Source organism: Ambystoma mexicanum, chromosome 1p, assembly GCF_040938575.1.
Source record: "Ambystoma mexicanum isolate Mex_15411 chromosome 1p, UKY_AmexF1_1, whole genome shotgun sequence".
Lineage (NCBI taxonomy): Eukaryota > Metazoa > Chordata > Amphibia > Caudata > Ambystomatidae > Ambystoma > Ambystoma mexicanum.
The window spans coordinates 82,668,410-82,690,420 of NC_090921.1; the positions used below are offsets into that span (position 1 = coordinate 82,668,410).

Genomic DNA, 22,011 nt, shown 5'->3' on the forward strand with positions numbered 1-22,011 from the left:
ACTGAAGGATCTGTCCCTCAATGCCGAGAATCTGGAATTTCCCGATGCTCCCCTGAAGGGACGAAAAGACCGGAAACTTCAACCACTCTGGAGGGCCCCTAAGGAACGCGCAGTATCCGATTCCTCTTTCCTGCCCTTCAGGGCTTCGTCCACCTTCTCGCTGAAGAGGAGGTCTCCTTCAAAAGGCATGTCCAGTACCTTGTACTGCACCTCCGGTCGGAAGTTGGTGCATTTTAGCCATGCCTGCCGTCGGAGAACCACACCGTTGCTCACCTGCTTAAACCCCGACTCCGCGAGGTCCACTGCAATGTTTATGGCATGATTGGAAGCCTCTCCACCTTCCCTGACCAGCAGCATAGCCGCTTTGCGATGTTCATCCGGAAGGTGTTCCAGTATAGGAGCCAGCCGGTGTCACATCTCCCTGTCGTATCTGGCAACTATGGCTAGAGAATTGGCCGCTATCACTGTGGTAGCACCTACCGACAGCACTTTTCTGCCGAAAGCATCCTGCCGTCTGGCATCACTTTCCGGTGGGGTTGTGCACTTGTGCTGGGCCCTCACCTTCCTCGCCGCTGCCGCCGATACCACAGAGTCAGGATTTGGTTGGGAGGAAAGGCACTTGGGAGTAGAGTCCGGGGCCTTAAATTTTTTCTCTAGACGACCCTTTATCGCAGGTTCCGAGAAAGGGTGGCGCATGGTCTGCAACCCTTCCTTCCACACATGATCCAGGATGGGAACTGAAAACACCGACCTTTTCCCCATGTGGTCGAAAAGAAACAGTCCTTTTTCTCTTCTTCCTGGGCCAGCCCGAATTCTGTACAAGCCCTGGCCATCATGGTGTGAAATGACCCAATATCGTCTGGGGGAGACGGCTGAGCTGGGCTTCTCTGGGTTTCCAATTCTGCTTCGGACTCCCAGGTTGGATCCCTGGAGAGGGAGACAACTGACGAGGCTCTGCTGTCCGAGCCCGAATCCATCAGCTCCCCTTCCTCGCGGCGTGGAGCCTAGAGTTTTGCATCCGACGCACTGCCGCGGGGGTTGACTGCGGTGGTCGACGAGACGGGCCTGGGTCGTCGATGACCGACCTAGCCGGAGTTGTTCGAGGTAGTCTGTCATCCAGTGTCTTCAGCAACGTTTGCAACGTGGATAAGACTTCCAATGACAAAAGTGACTGGGGATTGAGCAGAGGGGTAGAACCCGGAATGCTCCCGGATGGAGGCCTGGTAACCCGTTGTAACCCTAGGTCTGCAGGGCCTGCAATTCTCACATCCTCGTCTCCAGAGGACACCGACAAGGCCTCTTGCTGCAGAAGTGTCTCCGTCATAATTGGGTCGTATACCTCTGGACGCCAGGCCTCTTGTGGGATCTCCGTCGACGAAGCGATAGTGGGCTCCGTCATCGACGCCGTCGTCGTCTGTGGTCCAGGAATGGTTGAGGCCAACTGCGTCAGCGGCAGAGAAGTAGTCGACGACTGCCCAACCGTCGATGATGGTGGTGGTCGTGCAGGCCTATGAGGCTTTCCCGCCTTTTCGGAACTCGACCTGCGTTTTTCTGCATCTCGACCCGAGGCCGATCTATGACGATCGCTCGAGGGGGATTTAGAGTTTTCTTTTCTGTCTTTCCTCGTTGAAGAGGAGGATGACGAGGCCTTCTTCGACGAAGAGTCCTTGGAATGGCCTTCCGATGATTCTTTCTCCGCCGGTCGCGATTACTTCACCGGGGGTTCCGACGACGTTGAGCGGTGCGGGGCCCCTGAAGATTTTGACACTGAGGCCGCGCTGCTCGGCCCACCTCCGAAGGCGGGTATGCCCCCCTCCGTCGTTCAACCAAGCCACACGTCTTCGACTCCGATCCTTAAGAGTCTTCTGGGAGAAGCCCTTACATATGTCGCACTTGTCTGCCGAATGATGAGGGTGGAGACAGTATATGCAGTCCATATGTCCGTCCCCCTCGTACACCTTCTTCAACCCGCACTTAGCGCACGGGGCGGAACAGTGCTTTTCCCGACATCAGGAGAAAAACTGTAATAGCACAACCTAACAAAATAGTAGACTACACGAGGTGCTCCCACTACTTTGGAGACGGTGGAAATCTGAAAGGAGCCGCGGGGGCGGGGCATTTATACTGCTACGTCCTAGTGGGGCATGCGTGCGCGGCCCAAAACGACGTAGATAGGACACGAAAGTGTCGAACGTTTTCCTATGGGAAACGGCTTTATAAGCTTACCGAGGGTTCTCAGTCTGTCGACGAGGAATATTCTAAGCATGTGAATCCATGAAAGACCCAATGCTGGAGAAAGATGTAGCCATGGAAGGATATGGCAAGGTAAGAGATGAACTTTGGGTACAAAGGAATTATTTGTATAGGGGGCATCAGCTGGTGGTGCAATGCAAAATGAGGAGAGCGGTAGTGGATTAAGCACATTTAGGCAGAAACCTGTGCAGTTCCCTTTGGGAACACTGCAAAAGATTTAGGACTACAGGTGTTAGCAGTAAACCCACTTGGTAGCAGTCTGTTCCACCCATATTTACCTGGTAGCTGTGGCTGAGCAGTCAGACTTCCCTCAAGAAGAGTTAGGCAGTATGCAAAGTATACACAATAGGCACTCAGACACAATAGCACAGCCAAACACTGACCAGAGCTTTGGTATCAAGGTATATAATTATTTATTTAAAAACACACTGATTGAAACACTCCAGCACTATTATTGTAAATCACTCTCAACACAGTTACTATTATTATATATACATCCCTTATTCCTTATGAGACAAGTTTTAGTTAACACCACTTATTTCTAGACAGAGGTGAGCGCTTAACTATAGATGGCACTCCAATTAGTTAACGAAAAAGGGAGGAAAAAAGGCAGAATGTAGGAAAATACACCACACTAATACTTAGGAACTCTTAAGCAAGGCAGGAAAGTCAAAAGTTACTTGTGAGCCAAGTCCATAGGCCGGGCCCACTCTTGGAGAGAGCAGGACACAAATACACCAAGATCACACAATGACAACAGGCTTAAAAAGTCTTGCAGGGAGTTCAGAAAGGTTTTAGTTAGGCTCAGAAAAGTTTAGCCAGGGTGTCCCAGGCTAACCCAGGTTCGAAAGCCGGGGGGTAAATCTACCCCGTACAGTCGGTTGCAAGGGAAGCCAGGAGGAACACGGTACCTTATGTGGGAAGGATCCTCCAGCGGGGGCAGTTGTTCTTGGCAGCGGATGCAAGTCGCGGCGTCGTCCAGAGGAAGAGAAGATCTCGACGTAGAGGAAAGATGAAGGTCGTTGCACTGCCAGGGAAGAAACCAGCCGCAGAGTTTTCCGGTTAAAGGTACTACACTTTGATTAGCGGTCATGGTAAACGTGGTATCCCGGTTGCTGGGGTGCTTGGCACAGGCAAGGCGGCCACGAGATGCTCCAGGAAGCGAAAAAGGAAGCACACTGGTTATTCCCACCAGTCGAAGGAAGAAGACTCTCCGGGCTGGAGATCTTCTTCTCTGTCGCTGGGAAAAGTGGTGAGACGGTTCAGCAGGGTTCCACCGGTGGTGTCGTCGTAGCAGGTCGGCTCAGCTTCTCCCTCGTCGGATTCTTAGGTCCTGTGGCGACTTCTGAAGTTCCAGTCCCCAAAGCCCTGCTTTTATGCAGAAAACCCCCATTCACTCAGCCTAGCTGTCACTCAAACAAATCAGGACAGAGTGTGACTTGAGTTGCCTAGGCAACTCAGTCCAGGGTGCCTAAATCCCCTGTACCCCCCCTAAGTTCCCCAGACAGAGTGGCACCACTTTGGAGGGCTTCTGTGGAGAAGCCCGCCAAAAAGTGGAACAAAGGGCTCCACTTGGGTTGGAGTCACAGAAGCGAACACAAACGCCATTTTAGAACCGAGTTCTGGCAAAAAATACCAACCGGAGAATTAATATTAAATAAATAAACCGGCGGTATGTTCGAGGCTATAGGAATTAAATAATTAAAGTTGGTAGCCTCGAACAATGGGAAATCCCATAGGGATATATTCGCGGTCGAATATAAAAAGTAGTATCCACTGCCACCAGCCAAAACTCGATCAGGGGGGACGGAGACGTGCCCCCTCGACTAACAGACCCCGGGGCAATCGAATTGCCCCAGCCAGTACGTCCACAATATGATGGTTTGTTCTGGTTCTGTTCAGAATTTTGAAACTAGTAAAGTCAATGGTGACTTTACATGCCCTGGGAGAAAGTAGTCAGTCCCAGGGTATGGAGTCTATATTGGGGGGTCACTATGACACCCCTGTGTTACTGCACTGAGGGTGCTGTGTAACACACATCACAAAAACACATGAAGCCCTATGGAGTAAAAGACCCCATAGCCCATTAAACACATCTAGAGTCAAAGAAACACACTCAAATCATGCCCAAGAGTGAGGGTAAAAGAGTCTCACTCTTGGCAGGAGAAAAAAATAAACCCCAAAAATCCAGCAAAGCTGCTGGGGGACTCACCGGGTTAGGAAATTCAGCCTAAACAGAGAATTCTCCCCAACAAGCACATGTTGGGCATTTGGCAGTGGCCAGGACTAAAGGATTAGTGAGATCTGATTTTTGGTGGCCTGGTCTAGACAGAGATGTGGAAGAGCAGGTGATGATGTGTACGGAGTGTGTGGAGGGTGACAAGGGACTCACAGTGCAGAAAGTTCCTATGGTAGTGCGGAAGTCTCCTAGAGTACTGTGGGATGAAGTGGCGTTAGATCTTTTGGGGCCACTCAACATTGAAGGTGCCTGAGATACTCATCGGTTGGTGGTAGTTGATTTGTTGTCAAAATGGCTCAAAGCATGTGTTTTAAAGGATATTTCAAGTATCGGTTATTTGTTTTTTGGAACAGTATTTTGAACTGAGGGCTTCCCCAAGAGGTGCCTCTCGGATAATGGCTCTCAATTGGTGTCTAGGGACTTCAAAGTTTTCTTGGACAAATATGGTGTGGAACAAGTAACCACATCCCTGTACCACCACCAGAGTAAAGGGTGTGTAGAACGCTTCAACAGGACGCTGATGGAGGCCATCAGGATTGCGGTGGCTACGGGTGGTGATTGGGAATGCACTGTGATGGAAAGAACTTTTCAGTATAGATTAGCTCCCCACAGTGTTACTGGAGTGTCACCTTTTGAGGTTTTGCAAGGGAGTAAACCCAACTCGCATCTGTGTCCTGGGTGGATGGAGAAATCAAGATATGTGGGAGTGGATGTTGAATGCTTGAGAGAGAAGCTACGTCCGAGTAGTGTCAAAGTACTATTATGATCAGAGAAATTGTTGTAGGAGCTTTAAGGCGAAAGAAGGTGATTGGATAAAGGTAAAGATACCTATCAAGGTATGGAAGGGTTCTTCCTTGAACTCAGAACCTAAGAAGTGGTCAAGGATTTGGGTTCTTCATTTTTGGTTAAAGGCAGAGTAGTATGGAACAATGAAAGGGTGGCTGTTCTCAGGATGAATAATCTCAAATTTTGTCAAAAGGATGAAGGGGAAGGGAAGTGTGAGGACTGCATGTTGTTTTGCAGGATGATTTTCAGAACAATGTTTAAAGTATGAAGGAAAGGAGGTGTTAGAAGAGTTACTTGCGTTCCTGTGGATGTGAAAACATGTACACAGTTATAGGAATGTTATCTTAGTTACTGTTGCTACATACTTTGACAAGGTTCAGGTTGTGGAATGAGAATCATCAACATGCTCTACATTCCATGTTCGGTCAGTTGATTGCCGTTTCACTGGCTGGGGGTCGTTACATCTGAGAGCTTAATAAATGAACCTGGATTTCCTCACATTCAAGCCTGTGAATTAGGATCATGGATTTCCCGAACTTTCTCAACCTCCTGATCACGTGAGCACGACGGAGACTGGAGGAATCGCGTACCAAAGTGGAAACTCCCAGCCCACCTCGAACGAGTCTCCTTGAGCTCCTCTTGGTGGAAATTCCCTGTAGCAGAATAGCTTGCACTTCTGGTTGACACTGGTCGTGAAGAGATGCACTTGAGGGGTGAAGGTCTCTTGCAGGACTTCCTGAGCTGGTTCAAACTCGTTGGAGATTGTGCTCTGCCTGCTCAGAGCGTCCGATGCTGTGTTCTCCTCTCCGGCTAGGTGAACTGCCAATAGGGAGATTCCTTCTTGAATTGCCCAATACCAGAAGTGCATTGCCTCTCTGCACAGTGGCAGTGACCCTACACCACCTCTCTTGTTGAGGAAGTGCATGGCCATTGTGTCGGTCTTTATCAGGACATTCTTTCCATGTACAGAGGGTAGAAAGGCCTTCAACGCTAGTCTGATTGCCCTTCGCTCCAAAAGAATGATATGTAGTTTGGACTCCATGGGACCAACGACCGCCGATTGTCAGATCATCGGTGTGGGCTCCCCACCCCGTGAGTGAGGCCGTCCATCACTATTGTTATCTACGGCCATGGTTGCCAAAAAGGTTCTCCCTTCATAATACTGTCCTCGCAGGCCCACCACACAAGGTCTTGTGCAACTCTGCTTGGAACCTGAAGGTCTGACATCCTGTCGAATTGGGACCATCGAGTCCTGAGAGACCATTGGAGAGATCTCATTCTCAGGCGAGCCTACGGCAACAGAAAAATGCTGAAGGCCATGAAGCCGAGCAACCTCAAAAAAATCGAAGGCTGGAAGATTCTAGCCACTCTGAAATTTGGTGACCATCGGCAGAATGTGAGGAGCCATCACCTAGGGTGGTGAGGCATTTCCCGAGTAGGCACAGACACTCAGTCATACATCATCAGGCACAGTGTCAGTACACTGACAGGATGCCGGTAAATGCTACATCATTTGGCCTAAATGTTCCAAACCAAACAATAACGGAAACGAATGAGTGCCCCCTTTTCTACACAACTATTTCTCCACTTCCCAGCAAGGTTCGTCAAGCAGGTGAGTATGCTCATACCCGTTCCAAGGATGATCACGCAAAACTCTGAGGGTAAACTCTCGCCCGTCTTGGAGCAGGATGATGGAATTGATTACGAAAGTGACGCTCACGTTTCCAGCGCAGGACGTTTAGCAAATGCATTTTGGGAATTGTGGTTTATATTCTGTCTCAGAGCCCACTACTTTGTGTGCACCGCTGGATCTGTGCGCAGCGTTTGGGACACAGGGCACCCCATCATTCCCTATTAATGCAACTGCTCAGCTGTGCCACTACCAGCTTTTTTAAGTAGCACAGTGACAAGTGTACCACTCGCTCGGCGCAGTTTCTATCAGCATGCCTTTTGTATTTGGATTTCGAAGGCAGAAGAATGTTTTGGGGAAGGAGAAATTAGCAAATCGTTTTTTATGGCACGCTTCACACTGTATACTGTAGGCGCACATGAGCGCTCACTGCTTAGAACACCATGGACTGAGGATGGAATTCCATTCTCGATCACAGCATGGCAAAAGTGATCGAATGATGAAATAAAATGGCTGCCCTCCGTACAGAAAGACTGCAGAACCAATGGCATCCTCCAACCATCATTATCTGCACAGCCAATAAGGTTGTGTTTACATCAGGAGATACTAGAAACACCACCCACAAATAGTTGGAGAATTTGAAAGCCATATTACAAAACACGTATCTTTAATAAAACTTCTTTATTTTGAAAAACAAATCTATCAAAATATGTAACATAGCTTAAAAGAATAACTTTTTAATAACATTAACACATGGCGGACACCATGTTGGAAGTAAACATGGCCGACAACTTCACCACACAGTAAAAAATCAGCCAAAGAGTGCAAACAGGGGTGTGTTTTACCCACAGATGGGTGGACATGGGAGGAAAATCCTATTGATTTAACTTACAGATGGGAATAAAAGGTGGGACACATAAGCCAAACAACACATACCCATCCTTATATGCCAACCTGCATTAAAAAGCATTACAACAAACCTGCATCCAAAGACCCTATTTCAAGCTCTCATGTTACAGCTCTTATTTTAATGACAATAGTTTCGGATTTAAAGGTAGCGCTTTCAGCGCCACCTAATGAACAAAACTAAAAAGAACCAATGAGAAAGGTCTTTCTTTATTTCTGCACCCTGTTTCTCTGCTGTTCCCCTTCTAAACTAACCCATACCTTATTCTACTTATATGTTGTTTAGTTGAAGGGAATGTGGTTGGAAAGCACCTGCAGTCAGTTGATATGATATGATCTGGCATTTATTACGTGCCTATACACAAGTGTTTCAAGGCGCGACGAGGCAAGGGAGGGGGAACAGAGGGAGGACAGACAACGATCCTACTAGACCAGGTGTCATTCAGATCACGTAAGTGCATGGGAAGGGGAAGGGGAGAAATGCGAGGGAGAAAGGGGAGAGGACAGTGCAGTACATGGGGTAAGAAAAAACAACAACATTAAACAGTAAGTAAAAGTACGGCCAGAAGGTGGCAAGTGCAAGGATAAGTGCTGACACCAGGTGTCACGTGCTGGTAGTGGGACTGTAGGGATACAGAAACAGTTATTTCACTGGTTGGACCAAACATAGACCTGCTTCCTTGGGCTTTCTGGGACTTGGGTCTTGAAAGCAACGCATCTTGCAATGTCTCTTGACTTGCTGCATATTTTGCTGAGCTGTCTTAATGTCTTTCTGTTTTCCTGTGGTAGTTGTTGAGTTTTTCGATTGTTGCTTGCTTTCAGGAGGAATTTGCTGTGCTTTCCTGATGTATTTCAGCTTTCTCGGCAATTTCATTGCTTAAAGGTACTGCGACAAGGAGGTTACGTGGGATGAAAGCTGATTACGGAGGGCAAGTCCCTAAAAGTCCAATTAGCTTGCGGCATAGGATTTAGCTGTTCCGAGTTGGGTAATTCTACAGCTGCGTAATATAATGTGCAGGCCGAGCAGGAGGCTGCGGCAGGCTTGAACACGGTGAGAGCGACCTTTGATCTCAAGAGCGCTGGACAGCTGCTCGCGGTAATGCAGGTAAGCAAAGCGAAAGCAGTGCGGCTTGTGCTGACAGTTTTAACTTACCTTCTTTTCAGGTGTTGAAGGTGGCATGAATGCAGAGCCTGGAATCCCTGCTAACAGACGGAAAACGAAATCGTGCGGCGGGCGAAAATAGAGTCAGAACTCTAAACATGGCAAGTACTGAGTTCTTGTATGCTGCTGGCTTCTTGGTGACTAAATAACACAGGTAAGCACGGGTGATAAGCTGGGCGTGGTTTAAATAACTTGGGAGCCCAAAATGTCTTATTATGGTTAGTGGAGCATATTGGGAGTTGTGTTTCAGTTTCCTCGGCATAACTCCTAGCTCCTCTTCCTCGTCTCAGTCTCCAAGTCTGCATTAATACTGTTGAGGAGAGAGAAGGAAGGCAGTTTCTTTTCGCTAAAGTATGCATATGACTTTGTCTGTAGTAATCCCAAGGTGGGAGCCCTGACACAGATTGAGAAGTGCAAGCCTACCATGAAACAAATCAGGGGGCTATTCTGTCACTGCTTAGGCCAAAAAAGGTCATGGCCATTACTGTTTCCTGTGTGCAGGCAAATTATCGGACCACACCCAGTGGTATAGTTAACAACTAGCAGGGAATTATTTTGCAAAGACTAATAAGGTCACCTGCGTCCTCCTTCTGAAACATTTTGGTACATGAAGATAAAGGTTTTAAGCATATTGGAAAGGAGGTTGCTTTACGACTGGTCCTATTGTGGGCTAAAGTATGGGCCACTGAGGGAGCCGCTGAGAGGGACACAGTCTATAGGGTTCATTTTTAGGAGGTAATAACCATGATGGGGACACTATCTCTGCCAAGACAAGCTCCCTTTGCATTTTTCATTCATGGGATTCTCCAAATTGAAATGTCAGGGCTCATTTGAAGATCATTAAAACTAGCTACTGGGAGTTGGTAGCTTTAGGCCACAGGGGGCTTAGTTGGGCCAAATATAGACTACAGTTGTACTAAAATAAAAGTGCTATGATGGGATGGAACCCCACCTAGATAATATCTGTTTATGCTTTTCATTACTATGCGATCATGGGCAGATGGGCTAAGCTCGAACCACATGATTGTCTATGCTCTTGCGGCATGGGGCAGGAAACAGTAGGACATTTACTTTTCTTGTGTACACATTACCCTAGACAGACCACCCTTTTGAGGATTATCTGTTGACTGACTCTAAAGGCCAAGAGGAGGGAACCTCAACTAGCTCAAGCAAAGAGATTCCTAAGGACAAGGCGCTCAAAAGCAGCATCTGCCCGGAAAACTGTGTCCATACAGTAATGTTTGCAAAAAACAGAAATGTATGCCCATTTAACCACCTTGCTGATGGTATACCATGGAATATAGGGGGCGGGGCACTTCAGTAACACAAGAATACAGACAACCATTCACATAGCAATGGAAGCATTGGTAGCCTAATTACCTGGAGAGGCGACGCCAAATGTCACATTTATATGGGAAACATTGAGTGAGGAAGGCGCTTTGGATACACACACTAACTAGGCAATATGGCTAAAGCATATTGAAAAAGAGACATGTGGCTCAATGTCTGTGGCTCCTATAACATTTATATACAAAAGGGGACGGTGGGGAAAGTAGGTCAATGGTAACTAAAACAGTCTAAAACTATGGAAAAAACAAACCTAGAGCTAGCAAGGAATAACAGGAGACTACAAATAAAATGGAAACGTTTTGTGAATTCTAAAATATTGGTGTTTTTGAAGGGCCAACTTGATAGTAAAGCATCCTAATCATGATAATAATTAGAATTGAGAAAACAAAGTTCATTTTTGGTGTAACTAGACAGCCCTAACACACGCAGAGCGACTTACCAGACGCTGCTGCTCTAATAACAGATCTGCCTCTTCCTTCTCTCGCTTATACTGGTACTCCAGATCCTGCAACCTAGGGGAAGAAGCAGAGATATTTCTCAGTGGAGAGAGAAAAACGAGTCACTCCTTGATAGCATGTTCTAAAAGCCCTTAAAGTCTTGCCATCCTGACTTTCATGTTAACTTTTCCTATTACCATGGCACACGCTTTGTTCCAATCTTTCACCACACCTGCCTGCATTTTCCTATTACTCTCAGCAACGATTTTCACAATAGATTCCACCAGGATATATACTCCGATCCTGTTCACTAAACATACTCTTTTCCCCACCATTAAACATAGACTCCACGGTCATCCAATAAATTAGGCGGGGGCTTGAAACTCAAAGGCCTGTATTTTGGCAACAAAGGAATTCGGTCTCTTCTCAGAGCTATGCTGTATCCTCTATCAACCGAAATTGGCACACATGATGGATCATGTGGCAACCCCTGGAAGATGAAAGGGAACAGGGGCCTGAATCATTGAAGACCAAACAAACTTCTTTGTACCGGCAGGTTGGTGTCCCCAATGGGGATCAGGAACAATATTTTGAATCAAATCACTTTATTTCGGCAATGTTGCCATAAAAGAATAAAAACAAATACACATTAGCAATAATACAAATCTCAAAGACATTTATAAAACTTCCATAAATACTACATTACAAACTCTGTACATACCAATACAACAGAGTTACACATACACCTGCTAATAATTCAAAGACATAAAAAAAAACTACTTAAATATGCTAAGATCTTTACATCTCAAACCTATTTCCTTAGTTTGTGCACAATCCTGTGTGCCTGCCCCCTTTGCTGTTATGGGATAGACAAGTATCAGGCACCTGTCAAGTTGAAATAGAAGACAACACAGATGCCCTACTGGCTAATGATTGTCTCAAAAAAGACAGTAACAACCAACTCACAAACAGATTCTGTGCCCACAGAAGATATAACAAAGCAGGTCGGCATTGTGCAAATTGTCTGTCTCTAAAGACTTGGGCCAGCGTTCTTGCGCTGATGTCCTTAAAGCCTGGGCAAAAGAGCACAAAGTGCAGGGTATCCTCCATTGCCACGCAACCAAAGGGATACGCTTTGCCCTCACTGCCCCTGACCATTGGGACAGAGTCGATCTTATGGGGAGGCAATTGAATCAAGCTTGAGTTAGAAGATTTATCTCAGCAGGATTGTTTGCCCATAATAAGTAATTTTGTATTGAAAATGATTGCCAGATTTCTGTTAGTGCCTTCTGTATTTCCATGGGTTCTCTCTCTGCCCTAGAGATAGATATCTGTCATGCCTGCGCCATGGGTGCATACATTTACGATCAATATGGACCTTATTTACCATTTGCGAGACTTTGATGCTGTTCTATTTTTCCCAACAAACTACACTTACCACAATGCACTTGGCTATAACCATCTTTTCCTGGCCATTCCTATTCGTCATCTTCGGAACTACAATCCCCAGAAGCCCTAGGGATCTGCTCTGATTCCACCAGCTCAGGAACAGAGAGGGAGGAGGCCGATTGTCTGCAGGTGTGCTGATCCAGATGCGACCAATTAGCCTTCCTCTGTGCTGGGCGGTATAAAAGCTGCTGCCTGCAGGAGCTCAGTCTCTTGCATTAGGAGTCTTTCCGGCACCTTGTTGCTTCGAGCTACGGATCTTGTATGTGGTTCCTCCTTACTCCGGCTTTTGATCCAGTGCCCTGCCGGGCTCTCTACATTGCAGCTGATCACGCTCTGCTGCTTTCCAGCCTCCGCCCTTGCCCTGCCGGGCTCTCTGCTTTGCAGCCGATCACACTCTGCTGCTTTCCAGCCTCCGCCTGTGCCCTTCCGGGTTTCTGCCTTGCAGCCGATCACGCTCAGCTGCTATCTTCCGCCCTGGTCTTCCAGGCTCCTGCTCTGCAGCCTGCCTCACTCCGGCTGCCTACAGCCCTTGTCCTCTGGGCTCCCTGCTCTGCAGCCTGCCTCACTCTGGCTGCCTACAGCCCTTGTCCTCTGGGCTTCCTACCTTGCAGCTTACAGTCCTCTGCAGCCTTCTACAGTCAGTGGCCCTGCTCCTCTGAGCTTACTCCTTGCTGCCCGGTCCTTCTGGCTCCTTGCCGCGCAGCCTGCTTCTCTCAGCTATCAACAGCCCTTATACTCGGGGCTTCCTACCTTGCAGCCGATCACGCTCTGCTGCTTGCTACCTACAGCCTTTGTCCGCTGGGTTCTCTGCCTAGCAGCCCTCTACAGTCCTCTGCAGCCTTCTAGGGTCAGCGGCCCTGCCCCCCAGGGCTCACTCCTTGCTGCCTGGTCCTTCTGGGCTACTTGCCGTGCAGCCTGCTTTACTTCACTGCCTTAAGCCCTTTCCTCTGAGTTCCCTACCTTACAGCCCTGCTCCTGTGGGCTTGCTCATTGCTTTCCTGCTCCTCTGAACTCTCAACCTTGTTTCCTACTGTCCTCTGCTATCCAATCCTGTTATAAGACTTTCCCTTCATTTCCTTCTGCTAGTTTGCCATCAACTTCCATTTCCTGGATTTGTCTTTAAGTATCTTCTTTTGTACTGTTTGTAGACCCTTTTGTACAGAGCTTGTCTGTTGGTTTCCATCAGGCAACCTCTGCCCCTTCCCTTGTCTCGTTTCTACGTTACAGACACCCTTAGCTGTTGTTCCAAGCCATGAGCAAACAGCGTGGGCCTCTGTTATAGCAAACTGTGCAGAAGGCTAGAGTTTTTCCTAAGGTCTGTGGAATACTCTTTTCATATATCTGCATACACCCCTAGAGGGAATCCATTCTGTTCTACCTTATTCCTTGCTACACTTGCCTACTCTTCGTTCTCATTACTTTCGCTGTGTGTGTACTTATCTGTCCACCTTACTCCGGCACAACCACCCAAACCCTTCCTGGGTGTCCTGTGCCTCTCCTTACAGGGTGTCATCCCATGACAATTTCACTTGGTGCTTAAGCAGGGTCGCAACAACTTTAGAAATTAACATGGGGTTGGTCAGACGATGTTCAACGTTCAGTTTTACCAACCACTTCCTTACATGTGATAGAGAGAGGTGGATCTAAGAAAGTCCCGTAGCTATCAGATTTTTAATCAGTGAGTGTGTTATCCCAGCTTTCAGATTCGCCCATAATCTGACCCAGTGCAAGATTGGTTCCAACTCCATTTCATCGCCCCAAAACAGCATCTCTAGCTCAGTATTGCCACCATAATGTGGGGCCGATTGAGGGAGACTGAGGATGACTTTAAAAAAAGAAGTTCACAGAGACTTGGATGCTTTGTGTATTGCCATAGACCCAAAGCGATGCTCCATATTTTTCAACTGTTTTTCCTTTGCTTGTATACACCGTCTTTATCAGGTCCAATGGCTTGGAATTAGACATCGACATAAATCCAACCCCCCCTAACTCTCAAGATATTTGTTGAACCGGGCCCCTTCCTTTTCAATATGAGCTGCAAGTTTCAAATTTAGAGTGAGACGTATCCCCAGATAGTCAAAAGACATAACTCTCGGGATTATGACACCGTTTGTACAGATTGGTGAGTCGTTTGATGACCAACAGCTAATATTAATTACAATACATGGACATTCCTAGGTTTAGTGCATCAAAAATACAAGGCTTTAGCATGCATTGTAAGGATTCAATCGTTTTTTTTTTTTAAGTGAGCTATCAGGAGGAATTTCCTGGTATTGTGTTGAAGTCACTCCAATCTGAGTAGTTTTGCATTCCTACAGACATCCTGCAGCTCGCCAAGGCTAATTAAGTGGAGAAGCCAAGGCACATCACTCGTGGAGGGTGTGTGTGGGGGGGGGGTGAGTGCAGCGACAGATATATCAATATATTGCACTGAATAAAGGGTGGTCCACCCAAAGTTAGTTACAAAGTACTTTTATAATTTTGTTCTTACAAAAAGGGAAATGTCACTATTGACAAGTTGCTGGTAGATACATAAGGAAGTGCCTGGAGAGCAGAAAGCTTCTTTTACAGTTCATAGGGGTGCTGTCACAGTTTTATTACACGGCACACACCAACTAGGGAACTCCTTCCTCTACAATGGATGTGGCACACAAAGTGCTTTTTTTCTGAATAGACAACAGATTATTTTCTTGAGTAGTCCTCCGACCTGTCTCGCACCCAACCTCCACAACCACCCGTGTCACAATGGTCCAGGAATCAGACCGGTGTGTATCAATAAGATTTATTAATATATTATTTCATGAAAAAGGAAAATCAAACAATATCACAGCCACTAAGGTTGTGGCAAAAGAAACTGCTCTAATCTCTTCAAAACAATTAAGTTAAGCTATCCAATTACAATTCACACAGTCTTTAATGGCAACACAGAAAAATAATTTTTATAAAGAGATAGCACCAACGGTTTAGCACTCCTCCCTGCAACACTCACCCCTAAACATCAACTAAACTTGATTCCTTTGAATGGAAGGCAGTGGCAAGGAGTAGGAATATAGAGAATATCGTTTTTGGGGTAAATCCCACCACCACCCAGATGGGAAGCCAGCAAATAAAGTGAAAACCAATTTTTTGGAGCAAAATCGCAGAATGGGATTTTGATTATTACTTACAACTGCGAGGGGACAGAATGAAAGGAAATTCGTATTGCTTATACTTTAGGACATTTGGAAAGTTTAGAGAATACTAATCAGCACACCAGGGCAAAGTAGAAATGAAATTGGAAAATCGGTTTTGGGAGAAATCACATGCAACAGGAAATATAGTGGCAATTGCAATTAGTTTTACACTGGGTTTGCAACGACAGGCAGCTTAGGGATCGGGTTTAGCTTTAAATAGGAAATCGGTTTTCAATGACCAGGACAGAAGCACATAACAGATGGGCTTGTAGGCAAAAGGGATTGCTCTCAATGGGACTACGGTTTGAGGTTTTAATAGGACCGATGCAACAAAGGAATACGTGGGGTAATGCACACAATACACTGACAAATTCGTTTTCAGTTACATGGAGACTAATTCTTTTGAGGCAACAGTTTAATTACTATAATAAAGAAAGACAAGGGACAAGAGGGTTTATTTCGAATCTCAACACTCTTGAACTGTGAATTTCAAATAGGGGAATTAATGGATTTACTTGAGAAAAATACTAAGGATTTATACATACAACTGCAAGGTTTTCCAAAGGAAATATGCTAACATACACAGGCTAAACGCAAATTCTTCTATGGGAAGGTGACTGAATTACACTGGCAATATGTATGGGGGTTTCAATGTTTTAAGGGGGGGTTCAATGAGGGACAAATTGGGTTCAATGCTACAAAAAGGAAGGGCTTATGCAATTTGGGGTTATTTGTTACTTGCAAAGTAAGCCATGGTTTGGGATTCTGGAAAGCCAGCTGGATCTCAGGACACTCTAGACAGCTAAGCAAGGGGTCTGGTCACTGCACTCTCAAAGATGGTAAGGTTCAGCCACCTTCTCTTCGTCCTCCTCCCCGGATTTTTGTGTTCCCTGACCTAGTACAGCCCCCCCCCTTATATAGCACAAATGACATCACAAACTTTACAATCTAGGGGGGAGTACTCTGTAATTAACCCTACCGCTCGGATAGGACAGTTTACCATTCCTCTTTCCACCCCCTGGCATGATTGGTTCAAGGGAAGATATCACCATCTGCTTGTTTGTATTACACTTGTCGTCTCCGTGTCACTTTTTTGGCAAAATTAGTTATGTCTCATAATTTCATAATTTTACTAGCCCCTCCCATATGAACTAGATAGGTGGTTTTAGTTGGTCATGGGGAATTAAGTAAGCCAATCGCCAACTCCATACAATGTAGTATGGCCATTTGGCACAATGTTGTCCTTTTCATAAAATGTACAAAAGTAATGAATCTGCAAATGATCAACAATTTTCCTTATTTCAATTTCCACCTTTTCATCAAAGCTCATAATTGTCACATGTTCCGATCAGCCAGAAACTAGTCTTGACTGGCCATTTCAGTCTCCAAAGTCCTAGGAAAATGCAATTAGTCTGTTTAAAACCGCCTGGAAATTACATGGAAAAATAGCATAAAACAAAATTATTTCTCATTGTAACTGCTGCAAAAAAATGCCTGAAACCAATCAGTCTTTCGATGTCAATTGGGAGGATCTGTCCCCCTTTGTGGGAGGGGCGCTTCATCCCCCACAGCCATATGTCTCCCTGGGCTCAGCCTGTAACCAGAGTTTTGTATCAGTCTCTTTGAAGTGGTGTGGGTTCTTTTGAAGGGGGTGCAACAAGGAGCTCACACCTCCTAGTCAAGTTTTAGCCACACTTGGCCTCCTTTAAAGTCCCTGAGCTCCTGCCTTCAAGTCTGGCAGAGCAAGGAATTATGTTGCCCTCAGTAGCATCACATTATATTGCGGGATGGTTCACTGGTAGGCGCGACTTCCGGTGGGAAGCGGGGCTCAAGTTTCCTGCCTTAGCCAAAACTGTTTTTTCCTGTATTCTGTGCCTCTTCAATGGTGACTGAAGTCTTGTCGGTGGAAACGTAATGCACATTACTCTGGTCAACCCCCCTACACCATATTTCCCTGACATTTTCTGTGCGAGCAGTGCTATCTTTTCACTGTGGCTTTTTAAATAAATTTCTTTTTCACACATGTGCAGGCTTTTTGCTTAGAATGTTTAAAGTCCTGTCTTGTAGATCACAGGATTCTTTAATGTCGCCTTTTGAGTGAGTTTGCATTTGCTTCTGGTCCATTGACAATGAGGGGTCCCCTTCCACATGGTTCTTTGACTTAACAGGAACCAAAGAAAAAGCCAAGCCGTTTTCCGTTTGCAGTGTTCAAAGGGCTGCTGTTCAAGCAAAATGAAAAGCAAAAGTCGTTTTTGATTGTGAATCAAAGGCCTTTTTTGGATGTAGTGCATAACTTCATGTCATTCAGGTGAAACAAAAGCAACACAGGGCCGTTTTTGGGTTGCAGTGTAGAAATTCTTGTCACTCATGTGACAGGGAAAGCAGTGTCAGTGTTTAAATGCGGCTTTTCAGGCAAAAGGGATTTCTGTTTAGGGCCTTTAAATGCACCCCACGGTGCATCCAGGTAACCCTACACTTTTAGTCCAATGGTTAGACAGCACTTACTTCTGGTACTTGGCAATGTTTGTTAACATCTAAAGTTAAAGTTTCACCTAGTGAGCTCCTATGGGCCAATGTTTTCCTATGGGGAAAGGTTCTGGACATGTCTCTGCAGCTTCAGGCGGACGAAACCAATGCTTTCCAATAGGCCGGGGTGTCCTCAAGTAACCTCCGGTCAGAATTTCAGGCTAGGAGTGTTAGAGTTTCTGCTATTTCTGACATCCCTTGGTCTCCAGTTAAAGGATGGCAACTTTAAGTGGTATCCGAAGCCCCGGCAGTGATGGTCATTGAAGGACACAACTACTTCCGTTTAGTTGAGATGAAGAACCACATGAAGAACGCCCCAACAAAGAAAATGGAAAAACAAAGAAGTTGTCATGGTCATGAAGTCAGGGGCACAGGCATGCAGGGGTCGCATGCACAAGAGACTTGGGTGGACAATGTCCTGGCGCCTTTTGCGCCAGGCTCATGAACAAAAGTAAACAAGAACATCCATTTAACAACAAAAAGCTTTTATTATGGACATAGCACTTCAGATGCACTAACCTTGAACATTCCATCCATTAAGCAGGATGCATTAATCTTGAACATGCCATCCATTAAGCAGCCCCAAGTGAATTCTTGGGTGTGGCTGCTATTTGATTGCCTTTGCACGTGCTCACTCTCTAGGAGTGGCAGGGTGTGGCTGGTAAGCCGGCCCTAATGGGCGTGCCCACGATCTCAGCTATATAAGCTGCCCAGATCCTCAAGACAGACGCTTTGCGTTATTCTGCACTTGCAAGCAGCGTAACGCTCACCGTCGCCTTAGGTCAGACATACCTTTGAAGAACCTGCTTCCCGGACATCCTGCTTCCTGCCAGCATACTTAACTATTGGGGGAAGCTGTTCTTACCTGTACATCTCTTCAGCGAACCAAGTATTCATCTTTACACTTTCCGCAACGCCGATTTCTTCATCTTGGCACTGCAGCACGACACGCTCCATCGTCGACAGCAGCGCCTGCAAGGAAAAAACAGAAGACAAGGTTATACATAGAAAACACATTCAGTTTAAGGTTGCGCTTCACCATACTTCACGCTTTTCCTTAAACCATCACTTACCTGCTGTCGAACATTGCGGTAGCATCCACCTTCCATTCGGCTGCGTCTCGCGTCTCACAGCTGCACTGAGGCCACATTTCCATTTAAGGGTAGAAAACAGAAGAGAGACATTATTGCGGTCATAAATAGGAGCAACATATAAAGACATTAAACAGAACGAACAGCATCACAAGAGCTCAAGAATGACTTACCAATCATATGGAGAAGCATAGTCGCCACTGGACTGGACTAATCCTCATCAGGGATCAGTGAAGGATCTAGATCCCATTCGACGCGCCCCTGCCAGAAGTAGCAGGACGGAGAGTTAATTTTCCATAATTCACAGGTAAGCTTTATGGGCCGGCATATGCTCACAGAAACCATACTTTAGGGGTGAAGGGATCGAGAAGTACAACAATCACAGATTAGCGCACTCTCACACTTTTCTCCACACAGGAGCAGTATCACCACGTACCACTGCTCACAGCTTTTCTACTGAGGGAGAGGCCTGAAGGGGGTGATTCAAGTTCAGGGAGGGCTGCAACCGTGCCCCAATGCCTCCGCAGAGACCCGGTGAGCGTAACAGAAGTCTAGCTCCTGGGATGGAATGCATTCTTATTTGCCAAATGTACATTATGCTTGTAACATGTACAAAACGTCCATTATTCAACGAAGAAAGCAAAAGCAGCCGGAGATGAGCGCAGTAAGTGGGGAGAGGTGGGTCAAGAAGGCAGGACGGCAAATGGCCTTGATAGGGTGGGGGGCAAGGGGTGGGGGGGAAAGAGGGAGTGGCAATGGTTCTGGGGTATCCCCCAGATAATAGAGATGAGCTGTGGGGGAGGACGACATGTGGGAAGGACAGAGGCATCAGGGGTGTCCTCTGAACAGTTAAGAGGTAGGAAGTAAAAAGGGGGAGTAACTTTCTTTACGCAAAGAACAGAGCGCAGATAACGCATGTTTGTAACACGTTCAATTTGTTCTAGTCCCAAGGCCCAGATCATAGTTTTAACCCTTTTGGACCCCGAGAACACCACAATCTTGGATTTGTGTGCATTATCCTTTAAGTTGTTAACTTGGGCGTATTGCATAAACAGTTTGAGTTTGGCTTGTAATCCAATAGGCGTTCTGTTTTTTTTTAACATATCGCCAGCAAAGCCTAACCAGTGGAGTCTCAAGGTGCCCAATTTCAATGGAGTTATTTTTAGTCTTTTCCAAATTTCATCCATATCGGACAAGTAAAGGTTAAACAGTGTGGCAGCCATATTGCACCCCTGCTTCACTCCCATATATGTTCTAATTGGTCGAGTTACTGCTCCCTCTTAATTGATACGAATTCTGTAAGTGGTGTTCTGATGTAAAATGGATACCATCTGTACCAAATCTGCCGGAAGGCCATATGTCAATAGTTGTTGCCAAAGAATTGCTCTAAAGACACAGTCAAACGCTGATGACATATCCAGAGAGGCCATGAAAATCGGTCCTTTTGAGCTATTCTTGTTCGTATCCAACAAATAAACCAGTATCTTAGTATTCAGTGATGTCCCCATCCTCTTCCGGAAACCTACTTGAAAACGTGATACTATAGCGGAATGTTGGATAATACTCCCATAATCCTGCCTTTCAGTTTGGGTTTGTATAGATTGACCGTTTGGTGGACCATGTGATCAATCCCCTGTTTTGTGTTGCATTTCTTTGTTGTTATTCTTGCTTATTATTCAGATCAACTATTTCATCCACCTGGGGCAGATTACATAAATGTTTAACTATAGAGTTATGACCCACATTTTTGGTTGCTTTCATATTTTTCGTTTTTTTGGTCACACCATTATTGCAATTCTAGTTGGCCTTTCTTTTAGCCCTATTCTCTTTTTGCCTAGTTCTCTGAGAATATAATGTCATATAGGCAGGAGAACATGGGGACACAGGTAGGAATACTGTGCACTCTGGGTCTTTTTGTTCTATAATTGATTTAGAATGTTCATTGATGACCGTCAACGGTGTCGGACGATTAGGTGAAGGATCGTCCTCATTCTCAGGTCCCCGTTTTAATTCAGGGCTTGTTGACTCGGATTCTTTATTCCCTCCCATATCACAAATGAGGATATTAACCTCTTAAATGCCAAGGACAAGCTATCTCCTCCTTGACATTACGTTTGTAGTATATAGCTTGTCCTTTTTGGCATTCTGTGCGATCCCTGCAAAGCAGGGATCGCACAAAACTGAAATCCAATCCCCGGGCTATGTGAGGAGGATGTTCCTCCTCACGGCCCGGGGGTTGGATTTCTGTCAGTTTCACCGCGCATCTCCCTCCATCTGCGGCACTACTATGCCGTTCAGATCTCCCTCCATCTGCGGCACTACTATGCCGTTCAGATTGAGTGAAGTGTCGTTGGAAAGGGGAGACTCTCCTCTTTCTAACACCTTTTTGAAGCATTGCTGGGCGTGGATCGCTTTATGCTTACAATGTATGCGGCCCTCCCCACTCAGCCCCCAAAGGATGGGGCAGCATATATTGCCCCCCCTGGGGGCAGATGGGCCCCCATCTGCCCCTAGGGAGGGACAAATATATATATATATATATATATATATATACACACACACACACACACATGTGGGGGTGGGCCCACTAGACTACCAAGCTTTTTTATTTATGAAAGGGGGTGGCCCTCTCCCCCCAAACTTAAGTGGATCGGGGGACCTCATGAAGCCCTCCCTGGGGGCAGATTTCTGCCCCAAGGAAGGGGCATCTGCCCCCAGGGAGGGCTACATGGGAGGCCCCCCATCCATTTGGGGTGGGGGGGGAGAGGGCCACCAGAAAGTCACCCCAAAGCATGGGGCTGTAGGTCTGGGCCCATCTTCCCCTAGGGAAGGCGCCCAAACAAAACAAATAATTATAAAAGTTTTGTTTTGGGGGTGAGGTGTTTGGGGCCACTTGACAGCCAGGAATTTCAGTGTTATGAAAGGGGGTTGGCCCTCACCCCCCAGCCCAAGTGGCTGGAGGGGGGGTGGACACCTCATGTAGCCCTCCCTGAGATGCCCCCCAATCCA

At 46.4% G+C, this 22,011-nt stretch overlaps 1 protein-coding gene across 2 annotated transcripts in view; it reads right to left on the reverse strand.

The window, feature by feature from the left end:
• Positions 1 to 22,011, reverse strand: part of KIF1C (kinesin family member 1C) — a 1,865,342-nt gene that overhangs the window by 151,586 nt on the left and 1,691,745 nt on the right. For both annotated transcript variants that reach the window (XM_069643618.1, XM_069643608.1), the window contains exon 21: positions 10,766 to 10,838. In XM_069643618.1, coding sequence (XP_069499719.1) covers positions 10,766 to 10,838 — 73 coding nt within the window. The remainder of the gene's footprint in view (positions 1 to 10,765; positions 10,839 to 22,011) is intronic.